A 23,144-nucleotide genomic window follows, 5' to 3' on the forward strand; every position below is an offset into this window, starting at 1 on the left:
AGCAAACGAGATCTGGGGTATATGTTGGTGTTGCATTATGTGTAAAGGGAGCAGCTTGGAGAGTTCTAGGATCCTACGTTCTGGAAGAAACAACAAAGTCTGATCAGAGTCTTGGATCACAACCCAACAGTTAAGAATGAATGAAAATGACATCATCAGATCAAATGTTTTAATATCATCTTTATTCTGAGGAGCAACACCACACAAGATTTAATATTTAATAGCATTTATGGATTAAAACACTGATGTTTTTAAATGTACTTCGTACTATGACACAGTGCATATAAATTACTTTTATTTCTTGAATATAAATGAATGAGCAATGCTGCATTATTGAGTATAAATGGAAGAGCAATGCTGCATTATCGCTAACCTTAGGTATAGAATGGACTCCGCATCGACAAGGCACGAGAAATAATTGTTTGCACACTGCAACACCATACTGGGTAAAGTTCCTTCTATTATAGGTATGGAAGTATGTGAACAAATTTCCTTTACATATCAGAAAGTCATCTGGCCTTGACAAGTTTAAGGTGTTTAACACCCAATTGTTTGGCAATAGGATTTTTAGTGACTTGTAATACTTGGCAAGCTCAATTAAGGTTTCTATTGAGGTTGGAGTTTTTATATTTGCTTACATAGAACACTTGCAATTATACAAAAAGAACAAGATTTTATTTAAAGAAAAGTGCAAAGCAACACTTAAAATAGCATACCTCCTATTTATATGAAGGGCAATATTAGTGAAAGATTTCTCATAAGATGACTAACTGAAAAATAAGGATTTTAAAAAAGGAGTATAATTTTAGGTTCTTGGGTACCAGTCAAGCTAAAACCTATTACAAGCCCAGACAAAAGATATTCAAAATTTTCCTCCAAACTCAAGGAGGGCAACACAAGATGCGAGAGGATGCAAGGATGCTCATCCAACTTGGTTTTTCCCTGAAGGTGGCAAAGGTGCAACACACTTGACGTGTCATGGAAGTTTGCTCTAGAGGTGGGAATACCATGAGATAGGAATATCATACCACTTATTTATGTGTTGATGAAGGTTTAGTTCCTTTACAAGGGTATTCGTCTACAATGAAACAGGAAGTCAAAAGCTGAATCTTCCATGACAGATCTCCAAAGAGGAGTCTACAAGAGGCCTAGTAAAGACAGATATGGCTGCTAGTCTCTCCTGACAACTCAGATTTTTGACACCACTGATCTTTTAAGGTAGGAATCTTTGAGACCTTTCAAATTTAGTAAAGGTTAACATAAAATGCATGCCAGAAGGGGCATTATATGCAATAACGGGTCTGATGAGATAAAAGTAACAAAAATCAAGACCACTTTGGATCTTATGCCTCTGGAAATTAGAAAAGCCAAATAGTATTTCATAAAAAACCTATGGAAACATACCAGTCAAAAAACATAAGAAATTAACCATTCCTATATCCCTTACATCATTATCTAGCTGGAGACCCATCTCACCTATATAATATAGGGAAATTACCCCAGTTTTACACCACTGGTAACTTTTTTGCTTTCAAAAGTGGCACCTGTGACTAACTACATGGGTTCCATCAGCCAACCAGTTTCCTATTTACCACACAACAAAGATTTTCATTTCAGATTTACAGGTCTGTATTGATGCCTACATGATGAATAAACTCAAAGGCCTTGGCCAGGTCCAGATGATATGCCATTATGTACTGCATAACCAATATCCACTGCTTTAGTGAAGTCTTCAAACTAATGGGGCAAGACCTTCCTTTGACAAAGCCAACTAATGAATGTCTATGTCCTACAGACTAAAGGCCAAGATAACACGCACCATAGTTTTAATATAAAGCTAGTAAGATTAATGGGTTTAAGGTTACAAAGGACCAAAGCTTGGCCACCCTTGTCTAATGGCATTCCAAGATTCTGGAACGTAACCAATGGAAAGGCTTAGACATCAATTTTTTTGGAAAACTGCTCAAACTAAACCTTTCCCAAAGCAAACAAACCCAAAAGATACTTCACTTCCATCCAATATCTACCTACCCTCCTAATTCTGGGCAAAATCTACCTACCCTCCTAATTCTGGGCAACTTTCTAGGAAGAAGAGAGACAGAATCTACAACCAACTCACACACAGACACACCGCCAGAGGTATATTTTAGGTTTGGTATATCCAGCAGTTCCACATGCTCTTCTCCAAAAATTATGGATTCAAATCTAGACAAATTATTAAGACACCACTTTGGTCCCTAATGGAGGACATCCTACAAAGCTTTGTTAAAGGCCTTACAGGTGCCCTATTTATAGACCTGACAAAAGGCATTTGACCTCAGTGACCACTATAGCCTCCAAAGCAAACTAAAAATTGGTATGAGTCTAGATAACACTCCCTGGTCTAAAACTTCCTCAATGACAGGCACAGAGTTAAAAAGGATCTTCCCATTCAGAATCTGCACTTGTTACCAAAGGTGTACCCACAAGGATCCATTTGTGCCTTTCTTTTCTTCATATTCATTAACAAACTTCCTATCACCTGACTCATTTTACACTTACCCTCTATGCTGATGTCACGGTCATTTTCCGATCAGGTCACTCACACCAACATTCAATACCAAATCCAGTTAGACTTACAAGAGCTCCACAAATGGCTCATAAAAACATAAATTACTTCTAAACCCTACCAAGACCAAAACTGTGCTTTTTGGAACTCCACAAAAAATTCACCAAACACCAGACAGTTTACCTTTTGACTTAGACAACTTCTACCTTCAAATACAATTTCCACATAGACAAAATAAGAGGCAGAATAAACTCCTTTCTCTTCTGGGCCAAAACAATTTCTACATTTCTATCCCAACCAGCCAAATCAGCTACTGGCAAAAAAGTTCCTTTCTCAACTTGAATTGTGTGTGCCTAATCTTTTAAGCATATGATGATTCCTTACAAACTCACCTCATGAGATCAGTGTATCACCCTAGAAAAAGCCAAATCTTTTAAGCATATGATGATTCCTTACAAACTCACCTCATGAGATCAGTGTATTACCCTAGAAAAAGCCAAATGGCTACCCATAAAACAAAAGATCTAACCTACTGTTGACATCCCAGCTTTACAAACTATTCCAACTCCACATCTACTCCGCTTGCAACTAGACTTCATGAAAAAAAAAACTCCTCATGCAACTAGAGACACTACTCGCACGCTATTAGCAGTAGAACCCAACTCCACAGCACTGAACATGCTTTCTCCCCTCAAGCTCTCTCCATCAATCTAAAGGAACTAAATATTTACTCCAAATTCAGAATGCATATCAGAAAAAGCATTTCATCCAATCCAAATGTTCCTGCTTCAACACAATCTCCTTCAAATCTCTGCTCCTCTCCTATCAAGGCTTACTGAAAGTTGGCACACTTTTGAAAGTAATGTACATATTATACATTATACTGTGCGCTTAACTATTCATCACACTTGTTTATTAGAATGTATGCATACTTTTTTCTAACTAGTCTAAACTACCCTGTTATTGTTTACATTTTTGTATTCGCGAAAGGTTTTGTAATTTTTGCTTTGTCAATATGAGCAGCGTACTACCTCAGTAAACATATACATAATTTCAATAGCAGTTCAGCCATATTTAGTACTAGTACTAAATTAGGCAACCTGGAATGACCCCATGGATGAGGCATTCTTAGCTTCTGAGAGGGTTGGGAGGACTTGTTACACAATTAAAGGGAGAGGCTTGGACTGCAAAACACCTGCAATAACTGTGGGTGCAGTATAGGTAAGATATTAGCTACTTCCTTTAGGTCAGAGTGAGCAGCAATATTGTGGGCTACCTCCACACAGTGGCGGGCATTAGTTCTCACCTTCTTGATATAGTTAAAGGATATGTAGCCAATTTTTACTTGTGGATCCTGTTAAGTTCACAAGTTCCCTAATGGATCCCCTAAGCTCCATACTAGCTCAAGTGTGCTCTTAAGGTAGATGGGACCTATTATTACATAAATTGAGTATTCCACCATGGCAGTTTGCCATCAAATTTCTCACTAAACATTTGTCAAGAATAGATACTGTCTAATCAGTAAAACTATTTAAGTGGAAGTACTGTGGTTGTGGACTACATCAGAAAACTGGTCAAAGGGGGGCAGATTAACCAAGCTATTGTATGCAGATGATGCGGCAGGCTCTGAACAAGAACTTCAGCAAATGACGGGGATGGAATGCAAAACTGAATGAAACTCACTACATACAACAGTGATCATGGTAACAAATGAGGAAGCTGAGAACGAAATGCAGGAAGCTGAGAAGGAAACTGTATAACAGGTTAACAGCTTTAGGTATCTGAAGATTTTACGGAGAAAGGAAATCTGAATAAGAAGGTATATGTGAGAATTAAGGGCGCTACAGTCAACTGGCACAAAGTGTGGTAACACATGACAAAAGATGAGGAAGAAGCTGAAAAGTAAGGCGTGAAAACAATAAAACAGTTTTGTTACCAGTGCTGCCGCATGCTATTGTATGGCACAGAAAACTGGTTATGTGAGGGCACAGCAAGTGAGAACAATTTGATACCGATAAAGTGCCTAAAGCAAGTAGTAGAATGTACACGGTAGGACAGGTAAAGAAATGAATATGGACAGGAAGCCAAAGTAGACGAAGTTGTGGAGAAGGTTAAGGAGAAGAGATTATGATGGTCTGGCCACATGCGCTTTCCAAAGTAGATACAGTTGTGGAGAAGGTTAAGGAGAACAGACTATGATGGTCTGACCACATGTGCAGGAAAGCACAAGACTACATGGTAAAGCAGATTTGGAAATGACTGTAAGAAGATGAAGACTAGGGCAGCAGACAAGAGATGGATGGACCGTGTAAGAAAAGACATGTAACAATCCAACACGACTGTTTAAAGATGGTAGAAGAGTGACCCTGAATACAGAGTGGTGGCAACAGATAACCTGAAGCCAAGTAACAAAAGCACACTGTGAAAAAAAGGGTTGATGCACTGTGAACCTGCATGTATGTGCAACCCGTGTTATTTCTACATGTACAAGTGGACAGTATGTGCGTGGAAAAATCAAGCCTTCTTTTAATTACAGACTGCAAATTTTACTGAAAGGTACTGCACCCAGCCTGATGTGGGTGAAGTCCTCAGAAGCTCAAGGCTATTTCTAATCTGTAAATGGGTAGTGTAGTGCAGAGCTTATTTGGATGTGGTAAGCGCGGGCTACTATTCAAGGCAGCAATGCACATTCGCTACACAGTCTTATGGTTAATTGCTCCTTGATTTTTAATTTGGTGTCAATAATATAGAGTTTAAAATCCCTATCTCAGCAATCAACATATTTTTTTGTGTGTTAGCTGTGGCATCACAAGACCCCAGTACTTGCCTACCAACTACAGACTTGTAGAACCAGGTGGGATTACATGCTCATTTGTCATACATTCCTTGGTTTAAAATGGTGGAAATTCTACAAACTGAACTAGCATAGCATACAAAAACAGTTCTTCACCAGAAGGTGTATGCATCCTTGCAGCCACATAGTAAGCCTGCTATGCAAAGCAGCTAGGAGCAGACAAAAATGAGCTCAGTGCAGTAAGCAAAAAAAAAAAAAAAAAAAGTCTGTGTCATAGTTGACTAATGTGTACAGAGAAACAATTTCTTACGCCACTAAGATCAAGTAGGAGACAGCCTGGTACAGGCTGAGAGCAGAGCATACAGCAAAGTACTTCATCCATTAGAAGACTACCTCAGAATGTAGAATGAATTCAAAGACTGGAAAATGAATGGAGGTAAGAGTACTTTGTGGACATAATCTACAGACAGTCATATGGAACAGGTAGGTACAAGGAAACCCACCAATACCCACACCTTCAGAGTCCAGTGAAGTTGCTACTTCAGGAACACATACAGGTAATAGTAGGAAGTTTGAATCTGAACTGCAGCTGTCAAAAGGTACTGAACTTTCTCTGGGAGGGGCTACTTTCAAATAAGAGATTACTGGAAACAAGAAGCCTAAAATACGAGATACAGCAGTCAATAAAACTAAACTTCTTTTGGAAGGGGAACAGTAAGGATCATATTATAGAGTAGAGACAAATACAGCTCTTGGACCCACTTTTTACAGGGCTTGAAGGAGGTAGCCAAAGAGGTTTCCATCTCTGAAGGGCAGAGGGAATCTGTACACTGGGACAAAACTACTGTACAAAAAATGGATTCTTGAAAAAGGCTAAAGGGAGAAGTGGTACAGCAATTAGTGGTCCTACGCCCCTACCACTGGGGACATCTGGACAGATCCAAAATTTATTTTCTTCTGGCCACATGGGCATATATCAGATAGAAAAGATTTCTACAGAGCTTTATTAGCCAGGCACTTCAAAAGACATGACAAGTAGTTTTAAGACACATAAGCAGGATCAAAAGGATGACAAGGTAGAATACATTTCGCAGAAATTCCTGGTTCTTCCCTCATTTTTCCTCATGAATTTGTGCTCTTCTCGCAAACTGCCGAGGACTAAAGTCATTAAATAATGAGAGACATGAGAGACACTTGAATTTAAAACTTCATATCATTCAGACAATGCAGGCAAACACAAAAGCTGTTATTTTAAGTCTATAAGAATAAAAGCAATATTTAAAATCCGTCCCTGTTTTAGGCCTTTTCCATCCATTATATTTGGCTCTGTCCGGACTTCTTGTGCTAAGAGGTTAAGAGGTATGGCAGTAAAAAAGGCTAAGGCAGCTTAGATGCTTTCTCAAAGAACCATTAAAGAGAGTAGTCATGGATATCATGGGACATATTTGTGCCACCAAGCACCACACAAGTGCCATAGCTTTTGTCCTTGAAGACAAAAAAAGTAGTAAATGGTCTGGCAGAAATTTTCAGCAAGCTGGGTACTCACAGCAGTATGGAGAGAAAGGCATATCCCAAGATGACTGCAGAATAAGCATTCTACTTCCAGCACACAAGAGCAAAAGGGACATTCACTACTGTGGGCAGTACAAGAGGTATCAAAACTTGCCACACTACTTGAAGGTGCTGGAGAGGGTACCTGATAAGTTAGCAAAGTAGTAGAAAGATGGGAGAACCATTCAGATCAGAATGCAGAGCAGACAATGCTTGCAATAAGATAGTGGAGAACAGTCTACAGAAGACAAGAAAAGTCCAGCTGGGCATTCCTATAAATTAGAGAAATCATATAACAACTTCCTAAGAAAGTGATTTGAGCAATCCTCCAGTGGTCTGAAGTACCAGAACTGTTGGCAGAATTACTGCAGGCAATATACAAGGACCCAGTGACAAGTACAAGCAGTGTTTGGACTCTGAGGGGCCTCCCAAGTGAGACTGGGTGTGCACCACAGCTCAGCTTAGAGATCACTACTGTTCATACTTGTGATGGATAACATTGTCAGCATACAGCAGGCATGCCTGTTAATGTGGCATTACAAGCAGACTCTGAACAGCAACTTCAAACAAATGATAGGGGAATGGAATGAAAAACTGAAGGCACATGGGATGAAACTGAAAACAGAGCAGATAGTTACAGCAGCAAATGGGGAAATGAGCTGAAAACTGACACAGAATAGAAAAAATAGTAGAAGTTAACAGCTTCAAGTACCTGGGAGAAGGGTTGTGCAGAGAACAAAGTCCAAATGAGGTTGAAGCTAGAATCAGAGTGGCTGCAGCCACTTGGCACAGTGGTAGAGTGTGACAGAAGAATGCCAAAGAAGCTGTGCACAAAACAGTTGTGCGACCGGTATTACTGTATTATACAGAAACATGGGGCAGTGAAAGCAGAGTAGCGAGGAAGCCAGAGGTGATGAAGAGCTCAAGATGGGTAGAAGGAGGCACACTATGGGACAAACCAAAAAATTACATCAGATCACAAATTAAACTCCGATATGGTAGAAGGTCAAAGAGAACAGTTTATGACCACTTGCGCACGTGTGCAGAAAAGCAGATGATTTGGTGATAGTTTGGGAGAAACAGGAAGAAGACAAGCGGAAGTGAGGATGTCTAGCAAGATGAATTGCATGAGAGAACTCTGATACAGCTAGGCATAACTGCAGAAGGTAGGAGAATGGCAGAGAGTGTGAGGTGACAATAGGGTGAAGCTATAACCCGAACCCATGTAGAGAATGGGAAAAATGGGGATTGATGACAACAATGTGGGCTCCCCAAAAAATACCAAACAGAGTACAATTATGTGAAACCAGCTAACTAGCTTGTGGACATTCTGTGGGGGAAAAGCACCTAAAAACAACCCCTTTCCATTCTCGGACCGAGTTTTAACTTTATGCTTATAACCACAATGAAAGCAACTGAAAACCAGTTTAAATGGGCATGAACAAGTGCCTACCCAATCACCTCTTTGCATACAGTGCTGCCTCAAGAATCAAGTTTTTTCATTTCTTGACCTATTACAGGGGGATTATGCCTACAAACCTAATTTGTGAGGAGTGCATTGGACTAATTCCCACAAACAATTTGTTGGAGTAAGTATTGAATTTTAGGACAGATCTCATAGAGCTTAAGGGGATGACAGAAGCAGACCAGAAGCAAAAGGTCAGGTATGCCTGGAATGCAAGACCAAAACCATACAGTTGGGAAAAAAGGAATGGGTGCTTATTTCTGCTCAACTGAATAAGCTGGAAGCAGAATTACAGGTTCCTTTCATTCTTATGAGGTAAAGATATCAGTTATGAGACGGCTTCTTCCTCAAGATAGCAAATCCAACACTACTATTTTAATGGAGTCTTACCTAAGAGATACAACTTACTTGTACTTAAAAGGATTGCAAGAGGAAGTACAAGGGTAACTGGTGAAAGATCTCATACAAGACTCAAAGTGACACCTAAGTGGATGAGGTACTACCATCACAGCAACTATCCCCTATCCAGGATCAAAACAGCCTGCCTGGCAGTTATGAAAGTTTGGAGATGTTCGATGCGAAACAAGGGTACACCAACATGTAGAAAACCATGTGTATACAGGGACACAACAGCTAACCAGTGTCCTGAAAGGATACCCAATTAGGTGAACCATATGGAAGAATTGCAGTTGTTGAAGCCATCCAGGTATTCAGTAGTCCATGTGTCATGTACTGCTGCAAAAGGATGGCAGTACCAGATTTTGTAAAGGCTCTAGGAAAAGTACAGTTTTGTACCTACCATAAATGTAGATGTTCGAGTGTATTCACTGCTGCAGTCATTACACTTGGGTTATCCTGCCATCAGGCGGTCCCGCAGTCAGACAGAATTCCAAAGTCTTGGTCCGGCGTCTGTCGTTGTCACCTCTTCCCTGACGTCAGTGCGCCAGGGGTATATACAAGATGCAGCAGACGCCATTTTCTTCAGTTTTTCTTGCCCCAGATGTCAGGTGCCCCCAAAGAGGTAGGCAGTACATATTGCTAATAAAAACATACATAAAAAATAGCAGCAATACCTTCAGCTCCAAGCAACCCGCGGTAGTGGTGTTGCAGTAGCGTTGTCACCTCACAGCAAGACGCTGTTGCGTTCGATTCTCAGCTAGAGCATCTTCTGTGCGGCGGCATGTGCGTGAATGGGCGTGCCTTTGTTGAAGGTTGTGCGTCAGGGCTGGTAATTCGGCACGTAAAAATCACTACCAAAACATTAGCGGACTGGAATTCCGCTGTGGCGACCCCTAACTGGGATAAGCCGAAAGACACAACAGCAACCTTCAGCTCCAAGCAAATACACCACATAGGTTGTATAGGATAGAAAGTTATCTAGTCCCAGCTAAGAAAGTGGTATGGAGGATGGGTAACCTGGACTGCAGCAGTGAATACACTATAGCATCTACATTTATGGTAGGTACAAAACTGTACTATGTTCATAGTGTTTCACTGCTGCAGTCATTGCACTTGGGTTGAATCCCAAAGCTGAGGTTGGGTGGCTGGGTCTATAAAGGATTTGGAGTGGCTATGAGGCCCTGCAGCGCTGCAGTGGCAAAGCCAGCTCTGGATTTAGAGTAGAGTAAAGAGGTAAGTGGTAATGTTTGGTAAAGGTGTGCACTGAACTCAAGTTGCAGCTTCCAAAATATCCTTGGTTGGTACTCCTCGAAGAAAGGCTGCTGAAGTGGCCATCGCCCTGGTAGAATGAGGCCTAATGTGGTTAGGCACAGTTTTTCCATGTTGTGTGTAGCAGAAACGGATACAGTGTCCTATCCACTTTGAAATGGTCGGTTTTGAAATAGCCTTTCCCTCTGATCCTGCAGCATATGATATAAACAGTTGCTCAGTTTTCCTGAAAGCTTGTCCAAGTAGAAACATAACTGCCTGTGTATGTCCAATGAGTGAAGAAGTCTCTCCCCTTTATTCTGGGGATTTGGATAAAATGTTGGCAAGTGAATAGTTTGGTTAAGAGCCACACTGGATACCACCTTTGGCATAAATGTAGGGTTTGTTCTTAAGGAACCCCTGTCTTGATGAAAAATGATAAAAGGTTCCACTGCCATTAGTGCCTGTAACTCTTGAGACTCTTTGTGCTGAAGTTATTGCCAGAAGCAGGGCAGTTTTCCATGACAAAAATTTTAATTCTGCTGAAATGGCTGGCTCAAAAGGTGGTAAAGTAAGTTTTTCCAAAACAAAGTTGAGGTCCCAAGTTGGTGTTGGTGCTCTCCGGGGCGGTCTTATGTTTTTAGCCCCTCTGAGGTATTGTCTTAGTAATGGGTGAGAAAAAAATAGGAGTATCCATGTTGTAATGAGCTGAAATGGCAGAGGCGTGGATCTTAATAGATGAAAAGGAAATGCCTTTGTCCAGCATCTCAGTTAAGTACTGTAATATCTGAGGAATGTTTGGAACAAGAGGGTCAAGGCCTTGAGCCTGTTTCCAGACGCAGAATCTCTTCCACTTTTCTGAATAAGATTTCCTGGTGCTGGGCCTCCTGGCCTCCAAAATGACATCCATAACAGCTTTAGAGAGAGGTGTTGGCTGGTTGGCTATGTTATTTGTCATGCAGCCAGATTTAAGGTTTTGAGCTGGCTGTGCAGGATCGGATTGTTTTGCTGAGTCAGAAGATGAGGAATTTGAAGTAAAATCCATGCTGGGCCTTGAGGCAAATTCTTTAAGATTGGGTACCAGTGCTGGTGTGGCCAGTCTGGGGCAATCATGATCATTTTTGGTCTCTCTAGTCTGGCTTTTAGGAGTACCTTTGAAAGGAGAGGCAGTGGTGGGAAGGCATAACCTTTTAGTGTTTTCCAGCTGAATGAAAGAGCATCCACTTTCCATGCATGTGTGTGGTAAGTCCTTGTGCAGAATTTCTGTAGTTGGCAGTTCAGAGGGGAGGCAAAGAAATCTATGTCTGGCACCCTCATTTTTGTGTTACCATGCTGAATACTTGTGGATTTAATTTCCATTCGTGAGGATCCATGATATTTCTGCTTAGGTCGTCTGCCAGAGCATTTTTCTTTCCTGGCAGGAATTGTGCCTGCAGATGAACTTGATAGGTCAGTGCTGTGTTCCACAAGGTCATGACTTGTCTGCATTGGGGGTAGGAATGAGTGCCACCTTGCTTGCTTATGTACCACATAACTGTGGTGTTGTCTGTCTTTAGTAATAATTGTCTTGGATGCAGAAGGTCCTTGAAAGCTGTCAGGGCATTTTGTACAGCTAGCATCTCTTTTTGATTGATGTGGAGATGCGTTTGGTCTGCGGTCCACTTGCCCTGGATACATTTTCTGCCATGCGTGCTCCCCAGGCATAATCTGAGGCATCTGTTGTGAGTGTCTGCCTGGCTGTGGGTAAAGTGAAAGGCTGTCCCTTGTTGTGGTGACATGCCTGTGCCCGCCATCGTTGTAGGCAGGGAATTAGTGGTATTACTGTTTCCAAGCTGTGACAGTGTTGTGTCCAGACACTTTTTAGATACCATTGTAGCTTCCTCATATGCAGTCTGGCATATGGTATTAGTAGTATGCAGGATACCATGAACCCCAAGGCCTGCAGAATTTTTCTTGCAGGGAGTTGGGTTTTTGTTGCCATCAAATGAAAATACTGAGTCAGTTGACTTTGTTTGTCTGGCGTGAGATAAGCCATCTGGGCAGTTGTATTTAAGCTTGCACCCAGGAATATTATCTTTTGTGAGGGCACTAGTTTTGACTTCTTTTCATTTATTGTATACCCTAGGCCCATAAGTAATCTTTTTACAAACGCCAGATGCTGTAGTAGAATGTCCTTTCTCTGCTTGTATAAGGCAGTCATCCAAGTAAGGATATATTTGAATTCCTTTCTGTCTGCAAAATGCAATTACTGGTGCCAGGCACTTTGTGAAGACCCTGGGCGCAGTAGATAATCCAAAGGGCAGTGCAGAGAATTGGTAATGCATTGTGCCAGCTATGAATCTGAGGTATCTTCTGCAATTTTGTCTGATTGGGACATGCAGGTATGCCTCTTTGATGTCCAAAGTAACAAGCCAAGCCTTCTTGCCCAGCATGGGAAGAAGTTGCTGTAGAGTTAACATTTTGAATTTTGGAATATCCAAGTAAGTATTTAGAATAGATAGGTCCAGTATGGGCCTCCAAGCTTTGTCCTTTATGGGGACCAAGAAAAGTCTTGAGTAAAATCCCTGTCTTTGATCCTGTTCTGGTACTTTTTGAATAGCTCTCATGTCCATGAGGGCTGTAATTTGTTTTTGTGCCGCTGCCCGTTGATTTTGTGGCAGATCTGGCATTCCATTCAGCCTTGGTAGAGTGTGAAAGTGGAACTTGTAACCTTGAGACACAATATTCAGAACCAATTTGTCTTGGGTGATTATATGCCAATTTTGTGAAAAAAGTGCTAGTTTCCCCCCTAAGTGAGCTGCCAAGAGCTTGGCATAAGTCATTGGGACTGCTTCCTATAAGGTTGTGACTTGTCTTCTCCTCCTGGGGTTGAAGTACCCCACTGTCGTGGTCTGTAAGAACCTTGGGGCTGAGATCTGCCTCTTGGGCATCTGTATCTGCCTCTTTGTGGTCTGTCTGACACTGGAAAGGACCAATTTTTAGAAGGCCAATTTCTGCTAAATCTAGGAGGCTGTACCTGTAAGAAATCCTTTACTGTCTGCATAGATTTTGCTTTATCCTCCATTTTCTTTAATACCTCTTCAGCCTTAACACCAAACAAGATTTCATGCTGTAAAGGAGCATCCAATAATTTTGCCTTAACAAGATCAGGTAAACTTTGTTCTTTTAACCAAGCATGCCTTCTTATCACAGATCCTGTAACTGCAGCTCTACAAGACGCCTCTAATGAATCAAAACCACACTGCAGAGTATGTTTTCCCACTTGTTCAGCTGCATGCAATAAATCCTGCATTTCCTTATGATTAGGACCTTCTAAGCTTGTAGGCATTTTCTGTTTCAGCAAAGACATTAAATATTGTTGGTATTTAAGCATGTGGAACTGGCAATTTAAGGCCCTTGCAGAAGTGTAAACTTTCTTCCCCCATCTATCCAATGCTCTGGAATCCCTCTCAGAGGGTACTGGATTTTAGCAGTGGAAGCCTTTACCCCTTTGGGATCCTGGGAAATAGTTTCTGGGTCAGCAGCAGGGTTTTTTTTTAATAAAGAAATGTGTGAGAGTCAGGGACTCTGTAGTACCCGTCTGGCTTAACTGGAGCTGGGGGCAAAGAATCAGGGGTTAAACTAGATTAAGAGAACACATCATCCACAATATCTAACACAGGCGGAATAGCCATGGGCCTGTGCTGAGGCAATAACAGAAAATCTCTGAGCCTTTTCTTGGATTCTGAATAATCCTGGCTCTCCCAATGGAAACGCTCCCTCATGGTATGTAAAGTTTCCCCAAAAAGAGTAATCCTCAGGAGGAGAGGCTGAAATGATTGATTCTTCAGCATCGGAGTCCTCATAGGGGGGTATCCCTGGTCTGAAGAGGAATCAGAGGAAATGGAAACCTGGTCAGAGGAATCAGTCTGTATCCTGCCTAGGCCTTTTATCAGGAGGGGGATGAAAACCCCTGATCAGAGTAATTAGGTCTTCGGCCACTTTGAGCATCTGTTTCTTAGGCATGGAGACCTGTCCATGAGAATACTGTACCTGTTTCTTTGCTTTAATGGAGTTTTTGACTTGGTTGTTGTTTTGATGGTAAGCTGTGAAGGTCTGAAAACACCCTCAGAAGCCGATGCCTGCTCAGTGGCTCCAGACCCATCTGAGGGAATAGTTTCTGTAGGCCCAATACCTTGAGTTTCCAGAGGCCTGGATGTCTCCACGTGGGAGTCGGAGGCGGCCTGTGGCTCTGAGGCAGCAGGAGTCAGGGGCTGTGAAAGCGCCTCACTGAGCACCGGCGACTGGCCTGGAAGAGGCTTCGTAGTCAGTTTTGGACCTCGGTTGCCTGTCCTTATCCTTGTCTTTGCGTTTTTTGTGTATTCCGGTCGTTGGTTGTTCCAACGGCATGGTGTAATTGAACCTTCAGCCAAAATAATGGCGAGCAAAATCAAACAGACGTTTAATAGTGTGCTTGTTAAATCTAGCACAAAACCGACAACTAGTGACGCTGTAGTCTGGGCTTAGGCATGGAATACAGGAAAAATGAAAATCCTTATGAGGTATTTGCTTCCCACAAGAAATACAATTATTAACTTTTACTGACATCGGTCTGAGGGAAGAAAAAGTTTCCCCAATGGGGTACTTAGCTTTACTGAAGACTTCGGTTCTGAAATTCGAATTCGAAAATCTCAGGAGTCGGCCGACCGGCACTTGCGAACTGCTTTTGCTTTGGGCACCGTGCGGCAAGAAAGACTGAAGAAAATGGCGTCGGCTGCATCTTATATACCCCTGGCGCACTGACGTCAGGAAAGAGGCGACAGCAACCGACACCGGACCAAGACTTTGGAACTCTGGCCGACTGCGGGACCGCCTGACGGCAGGATAACCTAAGTGTAATGACTGCAGCAGTGAAACACGATGAACATCTAAATTAGCCACACAGATGCAAATGCACTTCCTATTCTCGGGATAAATAAAGCATTACAACAAATGAGCAAGTCACTATTGACAGTTAAGTGTTACTGGCAGGTACCCACTGTACTCACCACTGACTGAAAGTTAAACATCTGTTTCCCAATTTGAATGGTTTGAATACACAAAAAATACCATTAGGACTGAAGAAAATCCAAGCAGCTTTTCACAGGTTGGAAGAATACAACACATCAGGAACTAGAAATTATGTTTTACTTAAGAGTTGTTACTGCAGGTTTTAGTTGGTTCTGGTAGGATTATGAGCAATATATCAGAAAGCAGGCAAGTAGATTAAGAAGAGCTAACAGGGCAAACAGAGGTCAGCAGGAAATAAATGTTACTAGGAATGCAAACTTGTCCGGAACCTACAAAAGTGGAAGCTATGCATAGTCCATCTGTTACTACCAAGAAAGCACGTGAATGAATTTCTCTGGAAAGTACTATAGCAATTTGTCTTACAGCCCGTGCCTGAAAGAATAAGCTAAATAAAATTATCTCCACATCATCACCTTTGAGCAGACACTCCAAAAACTCAAGGATGCTTTAAGACGACCCCTTGTACTATCCAATCAAAATCGGTCTGAGGGCTGTACTCTGTGTACAAGGTGGACTACAAGATGCTGTTCTCTCTTTGAAGAAATCCATCAGACATCCACCAAGGAAATAAATCGCATGCATCTGTGCAGACCAAAATGTTTGATAATAGTATGGCTTCTCCAAACGCTACAACCCACCAATAATGTTCAAAACTTAAAGCAATCATACACAAAATAGTTACACAAACAGAGAACGATATATTTGTTAGACTGAACTCAGTCTAACTGTATGACAATCCAGTAAAGGAGTACTACCTGTAATGCAAATGGTCTGTCAAGGCAGGAGACAGGGTACCATAACTTCACCTGTATCTATACTCCAAGGTTCATTTTTTGATGGTGTCTTGCTTGAGGTTTAACATTATTTTAGTTTAATAGGAGTAAAGTGTGATGAAGTTAACTATTTTCTGGTTTATAAAAGCTGCGGCTGTTGCAAGTCTTACTGTATATAAAATGTAGAATATGTAAACACAAAATGTAAGCTGTTCTGTATAAGCATAACTTTTGGTGGAAATGCAGATAAACTGTTAGCAACTAAAACTTCTATGCTTCTCTTGTGTGTGCATTTGCAGCACTTTCAGCTTATAAATGCTTCTCTGCAGTTTTGTGTGCATCTGCAATGTTCAGCTTAAAAATGCAGTACCTTATATACACACTTTCGTCCTAGCATCAGACAAGTCGGGGTGGGGGATGCTAACTTGCAGTCTGAAGAACACAGGGATAAACATTAAAACTTGTGTACTTGACACAACCCTAGATACTTTCATTCTTGTTTGTTCTATATGATTGGAGTTCTCAGGTGGCTTGTCAGATCAGACATAGCAGAATTAGCACTCCAGCCTCGAGCCCCTTTAAGATTTCCCTTCCCATCATGCTCTAGGGCCTAGGATTACCTCAGAGTTTGGTGCACTATGTATACATATAGTTACATATAGGGCAAGTCAACACACACACAAACATAGGTTCTATAGGTATAAGGGATAGCGATGGAGGGAGGGTTGTCATATCAGATGGATGAGAATAAAAATATACTTGAAATCTCTGGTGGCATCATGGACAGGAGACCCTTGAGGATAGAAATTCCAAGGATGCTCTAGTCCAAGAAATGGAATCCAGTTTACAGTGTTCGGCAGCTGCACATATTTCATCTACTGACAAATACCTGAAAGAACACTGAAGAGTTGGCCACTGCCCTGGTGAAATAAGCCTTAGGTTTGCCCTGCAGGATCTAGGTGAGCGAGGCATAAATGCAAGCAATGCAGTCTAAAAAGCATCTGGAAAGAGTAACTTTGGAAAACTTTTCACCTTGTTTATCAAATGCAAAGGAGACAAAAAGCAAAGTATCCTTACTGAAGGTAAAATCCTCTGACCTTCTGTGTGGATGGTCATCACATGGGACAAATGGTCAATGGGATAATATACTGATGCTGTACTATATCCTTTTTCCTTCCCCCTCCAAAATCAAAAAGCCCCTGCCTTTAAATTCCTGCAGCACTAGAACAGCCTACATCTCCAGGACACTGATGTAAAGATTGGCCTTGAAAGGTTTTCATAAAACTTTCATCATCCCCTCCCCCCAACAAGTAGCATCTGTGGTTACTACTGCTTCCAAATGCTGAAGGACAAACTGCATGCCACAACGAATAATAGGGGGCAACTGCTAATGTCTGTAAGTGTCGGCTATCAAGACTGGAGTTGAAAGAGGAAATAAGAGTAGAGATCATTGTGTTTACAGATGGTATTGTAGAAATTTCACATGACAGCATGCATACTGTGCCATTATCGGGGATGCCACCCTTAGGACTAAAGTGGCTGTTGGGGATGTAGCCTGTAGATGATTGTGGAAAGCCAACTTAAATGGATGAATACTGTCTGGTGAGAGAGGAGGTATCAACTTGATAGTGTCCAACTGGCAGCTTATGAAATTATCTGGATTGGCATTGATGAGAGACTCCACTGTAGGAGCAGGCAGGAGCCAGTTATCCGAGCCATTTACCCAGGAATGGGAAAACTCTCTAAATCCAAGGAGACAAAGATGGGCTGCTATGACAGTCAAGCACTTGGTGAACACCCACAGGGCTGTGTTGAGACCAAGGGCAGAGCTTTGAATTGAGGACACTGTTGGCATCTAGACAGAAATGAAGACTCCAGGATGTTTCTGCTATTCTGATGCAAAATGCAAGAGTCCTGAAGGTCCACTAAGCACTTCCAATAATTTGCACTGAGACATGGCAGGACTGACTGCACAATTAGTCTGAACTGGGTCGTTTAAATGGCAGAGATACAATATGAGCCCGAGGTCCTGATTCTTTTTTTTTGGAAACAAAAAGAATCTTGAATAAAATCAGATCCTAAGGGTCTGTCAAGACCTCCCAAACGTCTCTTTTGTGGAGCAACAAGACTATCTCTTTTGGCAGCTTTTTTCTCATTGGCAGCAGCTTTTTGATTTTCGAGGGAAAATAAAAAACATATAGAACGGCAACAGTATATTATCCCATCGACCATTTGTCCCATGTGATGACCATCTGCACAGAAGGATAGAGGAAAAAAGAAGACCGCTGATTGCCTCCAAAGGGGAGCAGTCATGCAGCACTTCAGGAATGTTGAAAAACAGTCAGAAAAGGACCCACAGTATCGATGGTTGTTGAGACCCACTCTGCTGCTGGACCAGTGTGGGTTACAAGGAGCAGCCTCTGCTTTGGCCACTAATGTTAAAATTTGTACCAAATGCCTGTTGCTTGGTCCTTCTAAACCAGAGTGGCCCTGGGGTCTACTGGTTTCTACTATATGATTTTTGGGAAACATAAAATCTGAAATCAGATGGCAGAAAGTGCTTTACCATCCGTTTCACATTTCTGCATTTTCCTCTTTCACCAATGAAATGAACAGCAACTATCCATTAGGGAGGTCATTTGTGAAAAGAAGCTTGAAGTTTTCTGCAAAAATCACTGAGGTGCATTCAGGCATGATTTCTCGCAGCCACACTAACTCCAGGTGTCCATGCCACTCCGTCCACCAAGTTATATATGCGGAGGACAAGAATACTGGTCAATGCCTAAGGTAGTCTAACTGCTTCCTGGAGTCTAATGATGGAGGCCTTTTCAGAGTTGTCAGCGCCTGCAGTGCCAATTCGTTCCAAAAACAGTTCATATGAGTGGCAGAGTTCAGAGCTCTCAATAGAAGTGCCTAAAGCAATACACTTCTTCCCTAAATCTTGCCATCACCCTTAGCTACTTGTTAGGGGGATGGGTAGTGCCTGCATCATTGGTCAACTCTTTTTTTGTCTTTGCTGTCATGACAACAGAATTCAGAGACTTTGCCCAGTGCTGTAGTGCTGTTGGGGGGGGGGTCAAAGAATTTTATTTGGCTTCAGTGGTCAGTCCTGCCATGACCTCCTTCTAGGTAAAATTGAGAAACTGGTCTGTTTGAGGGACCACCCAAGAAGCAGACTGAGCCATAGGCCGCAGAGAAAACCTCATCTTTGGGGGGGTGGGGGGCAGTGGCAAAAGTGGAGTCATCTGGAAGAAACTCAGAAGAACCCTCTATGTCATCTCAGTTAGTCTTTAGGGGGATTATTTCTCTTTTACACATCTTCTTTCTCAGAACATCAGGAGGCATATACTCTGACTCCTCAAAGGACTCCTCCAGTTGTAGAGCAGTAGCTTTAGGGCACATAGTTCAACTCTGACCCAAGCACACAAAATAGTAAAGAGGCAAGGAAGATGGGAGTTCATGGGGTGGAGAGGATCCCAATTAGGTCCCCATCTCTCCTCTCAAAAAAAGAGAAGCAAGCATCCTCCCCATAACCCCGAAAGCCTCCCTTTCCTTTGCCAAATCAGAGGAAGCTACTCCAGTGACTAGAACCATAAACAGACGAGAAATTATTTGTACCAAAGAAAAGCATCCATGAAGCTATGAGTGGGGCCAGTCTCAGTGAGGGTATTGGAACAAAAAAAAGACTCCGACACCAAAGTCTCCAACACAAAGGAGCCATTTGTGGCAACTTGGATGAAAGAGCCAAAGTCTCATGGTACTGTCCCAAGATGACCTTTACCCCAACCCTATTGGAGTAGAGTGCTTCAGATTCAACACCCCAAGTGCCAAGCCATGAGTCAAGGTCAGCATGACAGGAACAGACCCATGGTCCATACGAAGCTGCTGGTGCACAAATCCGCACCATGGAAGGAGCAGAAAGAGGACACAGTTACACCTACCTTCACAAAGGAAGGAGATCGTATAACTCGCATTTCACTCTGTCTCTTCAAGAAAGTCTTCCATCAAGCAATCCAAATCTGCTCTGAATTAATCTTGTAGGACTCAAAGGATCTTTAAGAGGACATGGAAGGAGGCAGAAGCGGCATCTTGGACAGTTCCCCTGTCATAGAGGACATGTGAACATCTTCTGAACCATAATCAGCTCTGACAACTCTGGAGCAGACTGCAGAGTGTAAAGTGGTATTGACACCAAAGGCACGTACAATTTGTGCGTCTTTGGAGCTAAAGAAGGTTCAGAGTGCCTCTTTCTCTGCTCCAGCTCTTTAGATTTAATTTTAACAGTAGGCTTTTTAGTTATAGAGGGCTCCACATCTGGGGCAAAATACCAATGATGAGTTTGTTTCTTATCAGACAATGGTCTAGAACCACAGGTTTGACAAATGGTGCATTCTGCTGACAAATTATTTACACTCCAATACACTATAGATCATGAGCATCCTGAGTTAGTATTTTATGCCCTCCATTTTTAACCTCTTTTCCTTATCAGTGTTAAAAAATATGCAACCCAATGTCATTGTACTCTAAAGTACTAAAAGTTAAAGGCAATTATTTTTTGTTTGGATATACAAATGGAGTCTGAAAAAAAAAAAAAAAAAAAAACACACACACTAAAAGAAGGGAAGAATAAGGGGATAATCAGCCAACAGTACGTATATCAAAACAGTTTAATACAAAATCTGCAGAAAGAGCAAAACTGTACTTTGGTAAAAGCTTTGTATTGGTTTACAACTGTGGCAAGAGAGATTTAAGGTAATTATAGGTAGGCCCTAGAGCAAGATGGAAAAAAAATCTTACAGGCTGGACCACTAATGCTGCAGAGCCAGATCAACAAGCAGCTCGAGGACCCAAGTTGTATTGTATGCAATGACTAGGATCTGCTAGTTACTTGTCTCGCTACTGGAGTTATGTGGACTGCATTCCCAGGTAAGCATAAGCTTGATTCATTGCTCTGTGAAGAGCTACAACTACTGTATGGTCTTTCAAAGTCAGAAACAAGCTAAAACAAAAAAAAACCCTAAGGGTATACATTTAGCCTCTGATAAAGGTGGGTTCAGATAAGCTGTTACAGCTCTACTGTATGTCATTTGTCAATTTAATCGGTTTAGTTTGTATTTCATTTGTGCAAGTTATAGTTGCCTGCAAATTTGAATTGCAAAATGCATTGATTAATTTTCTGTATTTCTAATAATTTACTATTCACTTAAAAAAAAATAAAAAAATAAACAGATGCACATTTGTGGCGATTTACTTGTTAACTTAATACACCATTCCTGTACATATGCCCTTAACTGTTAGGTTACGTCTATATAGTTTCTGCTCAGGCTGTTGCCACCCTATCATTACTGAACAGTTGATCTTTAAGGATAAACAATAATTGTGTTTTTGGTGTAATAGGGTGACCTAGCACTAAAAGCTGTGTTGATACTAAAAAAGAGTTAACCTCTATAACCTCTACTGGTCACCTGTAAAACTCTCTAAAGTTTTAATTACTTTTAAAAAGACTGGACTGAAAGACACTGGGCACAGTTTGAGGTTGATGAAATCCTCAGTGGTTATCCTTCTAATCTGCAGATGTGGAATGCAAAGCTTATTTAGTGCAGCAGCTGTTGGCTATTACCCGAGGCAGCAGTGTGCCAAGTGTTTGCTGTTACCTGGGCAACAGTGCACATTTGGTGCTGGGGAAGGGATTTAAAACACATACCTCTGCATGTGATAGCTAGCAACTGTGGCAGTGGAAAAGTGACTGGAATATGTGGGAATAATCATCCTACTTGCCAAGCTCACTCATCCTGTAGGAAGGAATGCATCTTGGTCCAGTGCAGAACAAAGGTCTGAACATGTAGGTCCATCAAGCAGTGCAGTAGCACTTGTATAAAGACAAACATATATTCATGGGATTGGCACTATAAAATACCAATGGCAACAGGGGCGGAGGGTAAGACGGGGGGGTGTTCACACTGGCCTGTATTATGGCCTCACATAACAAGCTGCCTCCCACAGTAAAATGAATGGACTAATCAAGACACAAGACAACTGACTGCTGGCAGTCAATGGTGAGAAAGAATTAAAAAAAAAAAAAAAAAAACACGTGTTTCAGATTATCAACAGTAAAGCCAAAAGAATGAAACTAGCTCTTTACTTACTGCTGGGGTCAACTTTGACAAGATCCGTCTGATGTAGTGTCAAGTCATTTTCCATAATATTAAAAGGAAGTTCACCAGGTTTTTCAATTAACTGCAGTAGTTCTTCCACTGGGATCTTGTACCCTGAACAACAAAATGCATAAATGCAGTTAATGTATATTCCAAACCAAATGGTAAAAAGCACATAAACCATTCAGTAAAAACTGGAAAAAAAAATAAAAATCCAGAGTGAGTCTCATTTACTCAAAGTTCTTTGTTGTTTATCTGTATAAACATGACAGAACATGTTAAGTGCAGAAAACAAAAAAGACCAACAATTCTAAGGCCACATACTCAATTACTTCAGTGGAATTATAGCTTTTTCTAAAGACTGATGTGTAGCAGCAAACCGTGGAAATATGAACAGAGCACAGATGCTTCATGAGCATGTATACAGGACAAACAGGGAGTCTAGAAAGCTTGTGAATAAACTTCATTTCTACCATTTGGACTTGTAGTGTCCCTCTGATTCTATCCACATCCTCACTAGTGAACATGAGCTGTACATAATGACAGTTATCCACAAGTGCTGTCCAACAAGTCAGTTCTTGCTTCACCACCAAGGTGGTGTAGTGTATACTATAATGTTGCTTCTGTCTTAATCCACCTGTCAGTCTTGCACTTTCTCTTGCAACCAGTGTGTGCAAGGTATTGGGAATCTTCCACTAAAGGAAGCTATACCGTATGGAATAAAATGAATTAAACTACTGCACACCAGGTATGTGCCTTTCTATCTGTATACTAGGTCAGTAACTGCCTTCATGGCAAAGGTATGGCAGTGTCAGCTGCCAGCTCTGCCACAAATCAGATGGTGGGTTCTTTGCAGAAGGCTGTACACTAGGCAGTTGCAAGGCACACATCTTCTCGCCCTCATGTGACTTGAAGTGGCATTTCCACTTACCATACAGGTGCTGTTGATGTTAAGCAGCCACACTGGTCATGCCCAGTCTATGTTTTACAACCCATGTACAACCATTGTGTTATAACATCTTCTCTTTAATTTTTAGCATATGCAGCTTTTCTGTACAAATATGAAAACTACAACACTACTGTATTTAGAGAGGTCTTATAAACACACTTTTACAGTATATTCAATTTCTGTCCAGCACCTCCATATCAGAGTATTTCTTCA

The 23,144-nt window shown here is 41.5% G+C and overlaps 1 protein-coding gene across 2 annotated transcripts in view; it reads right to left on the bottom strand.

Moving 5' to 3' along the window:
• The window catches only part of LOC122801644 (putative nuclease HARBI1), a 471,264-nt gene that overhangs the window by 121,667 nt on the left and 326,453 nt on the right, over window positions 1-23,144 (bottom strand). Inside the window, exon 3 of one of the 2 annotated variants that reach the window (XM_044071122.1) lies at window positions 21,974-22,096. In XM_044071122.1, the coding sequence (XP_043927057.1) occupies window positions 21,974-22,096 (123 nt within the window). Of the gene's footprint in view, window positions 1-21,973; window positions 22,097-23,144 lie in introns of those variants that run through there. The other variant, XM_044071123.1, reaches the window with a different exon arrangement.

The sequence above is a fragment of the Protopterus annectens genome, chromosome 5.part0 (assembly GCF_019279795.1).
Source record: "Protopterus annectens isolate FY-2018-M chromosome 5.part0, PAN1.0, whole genome shotgun sequence".
Lineage (NCBI taxonomy): Eukaryota > Metazoa > Chordata > Ceratodontiformes > Protopteridae > Protopterus > Protopterus annectens.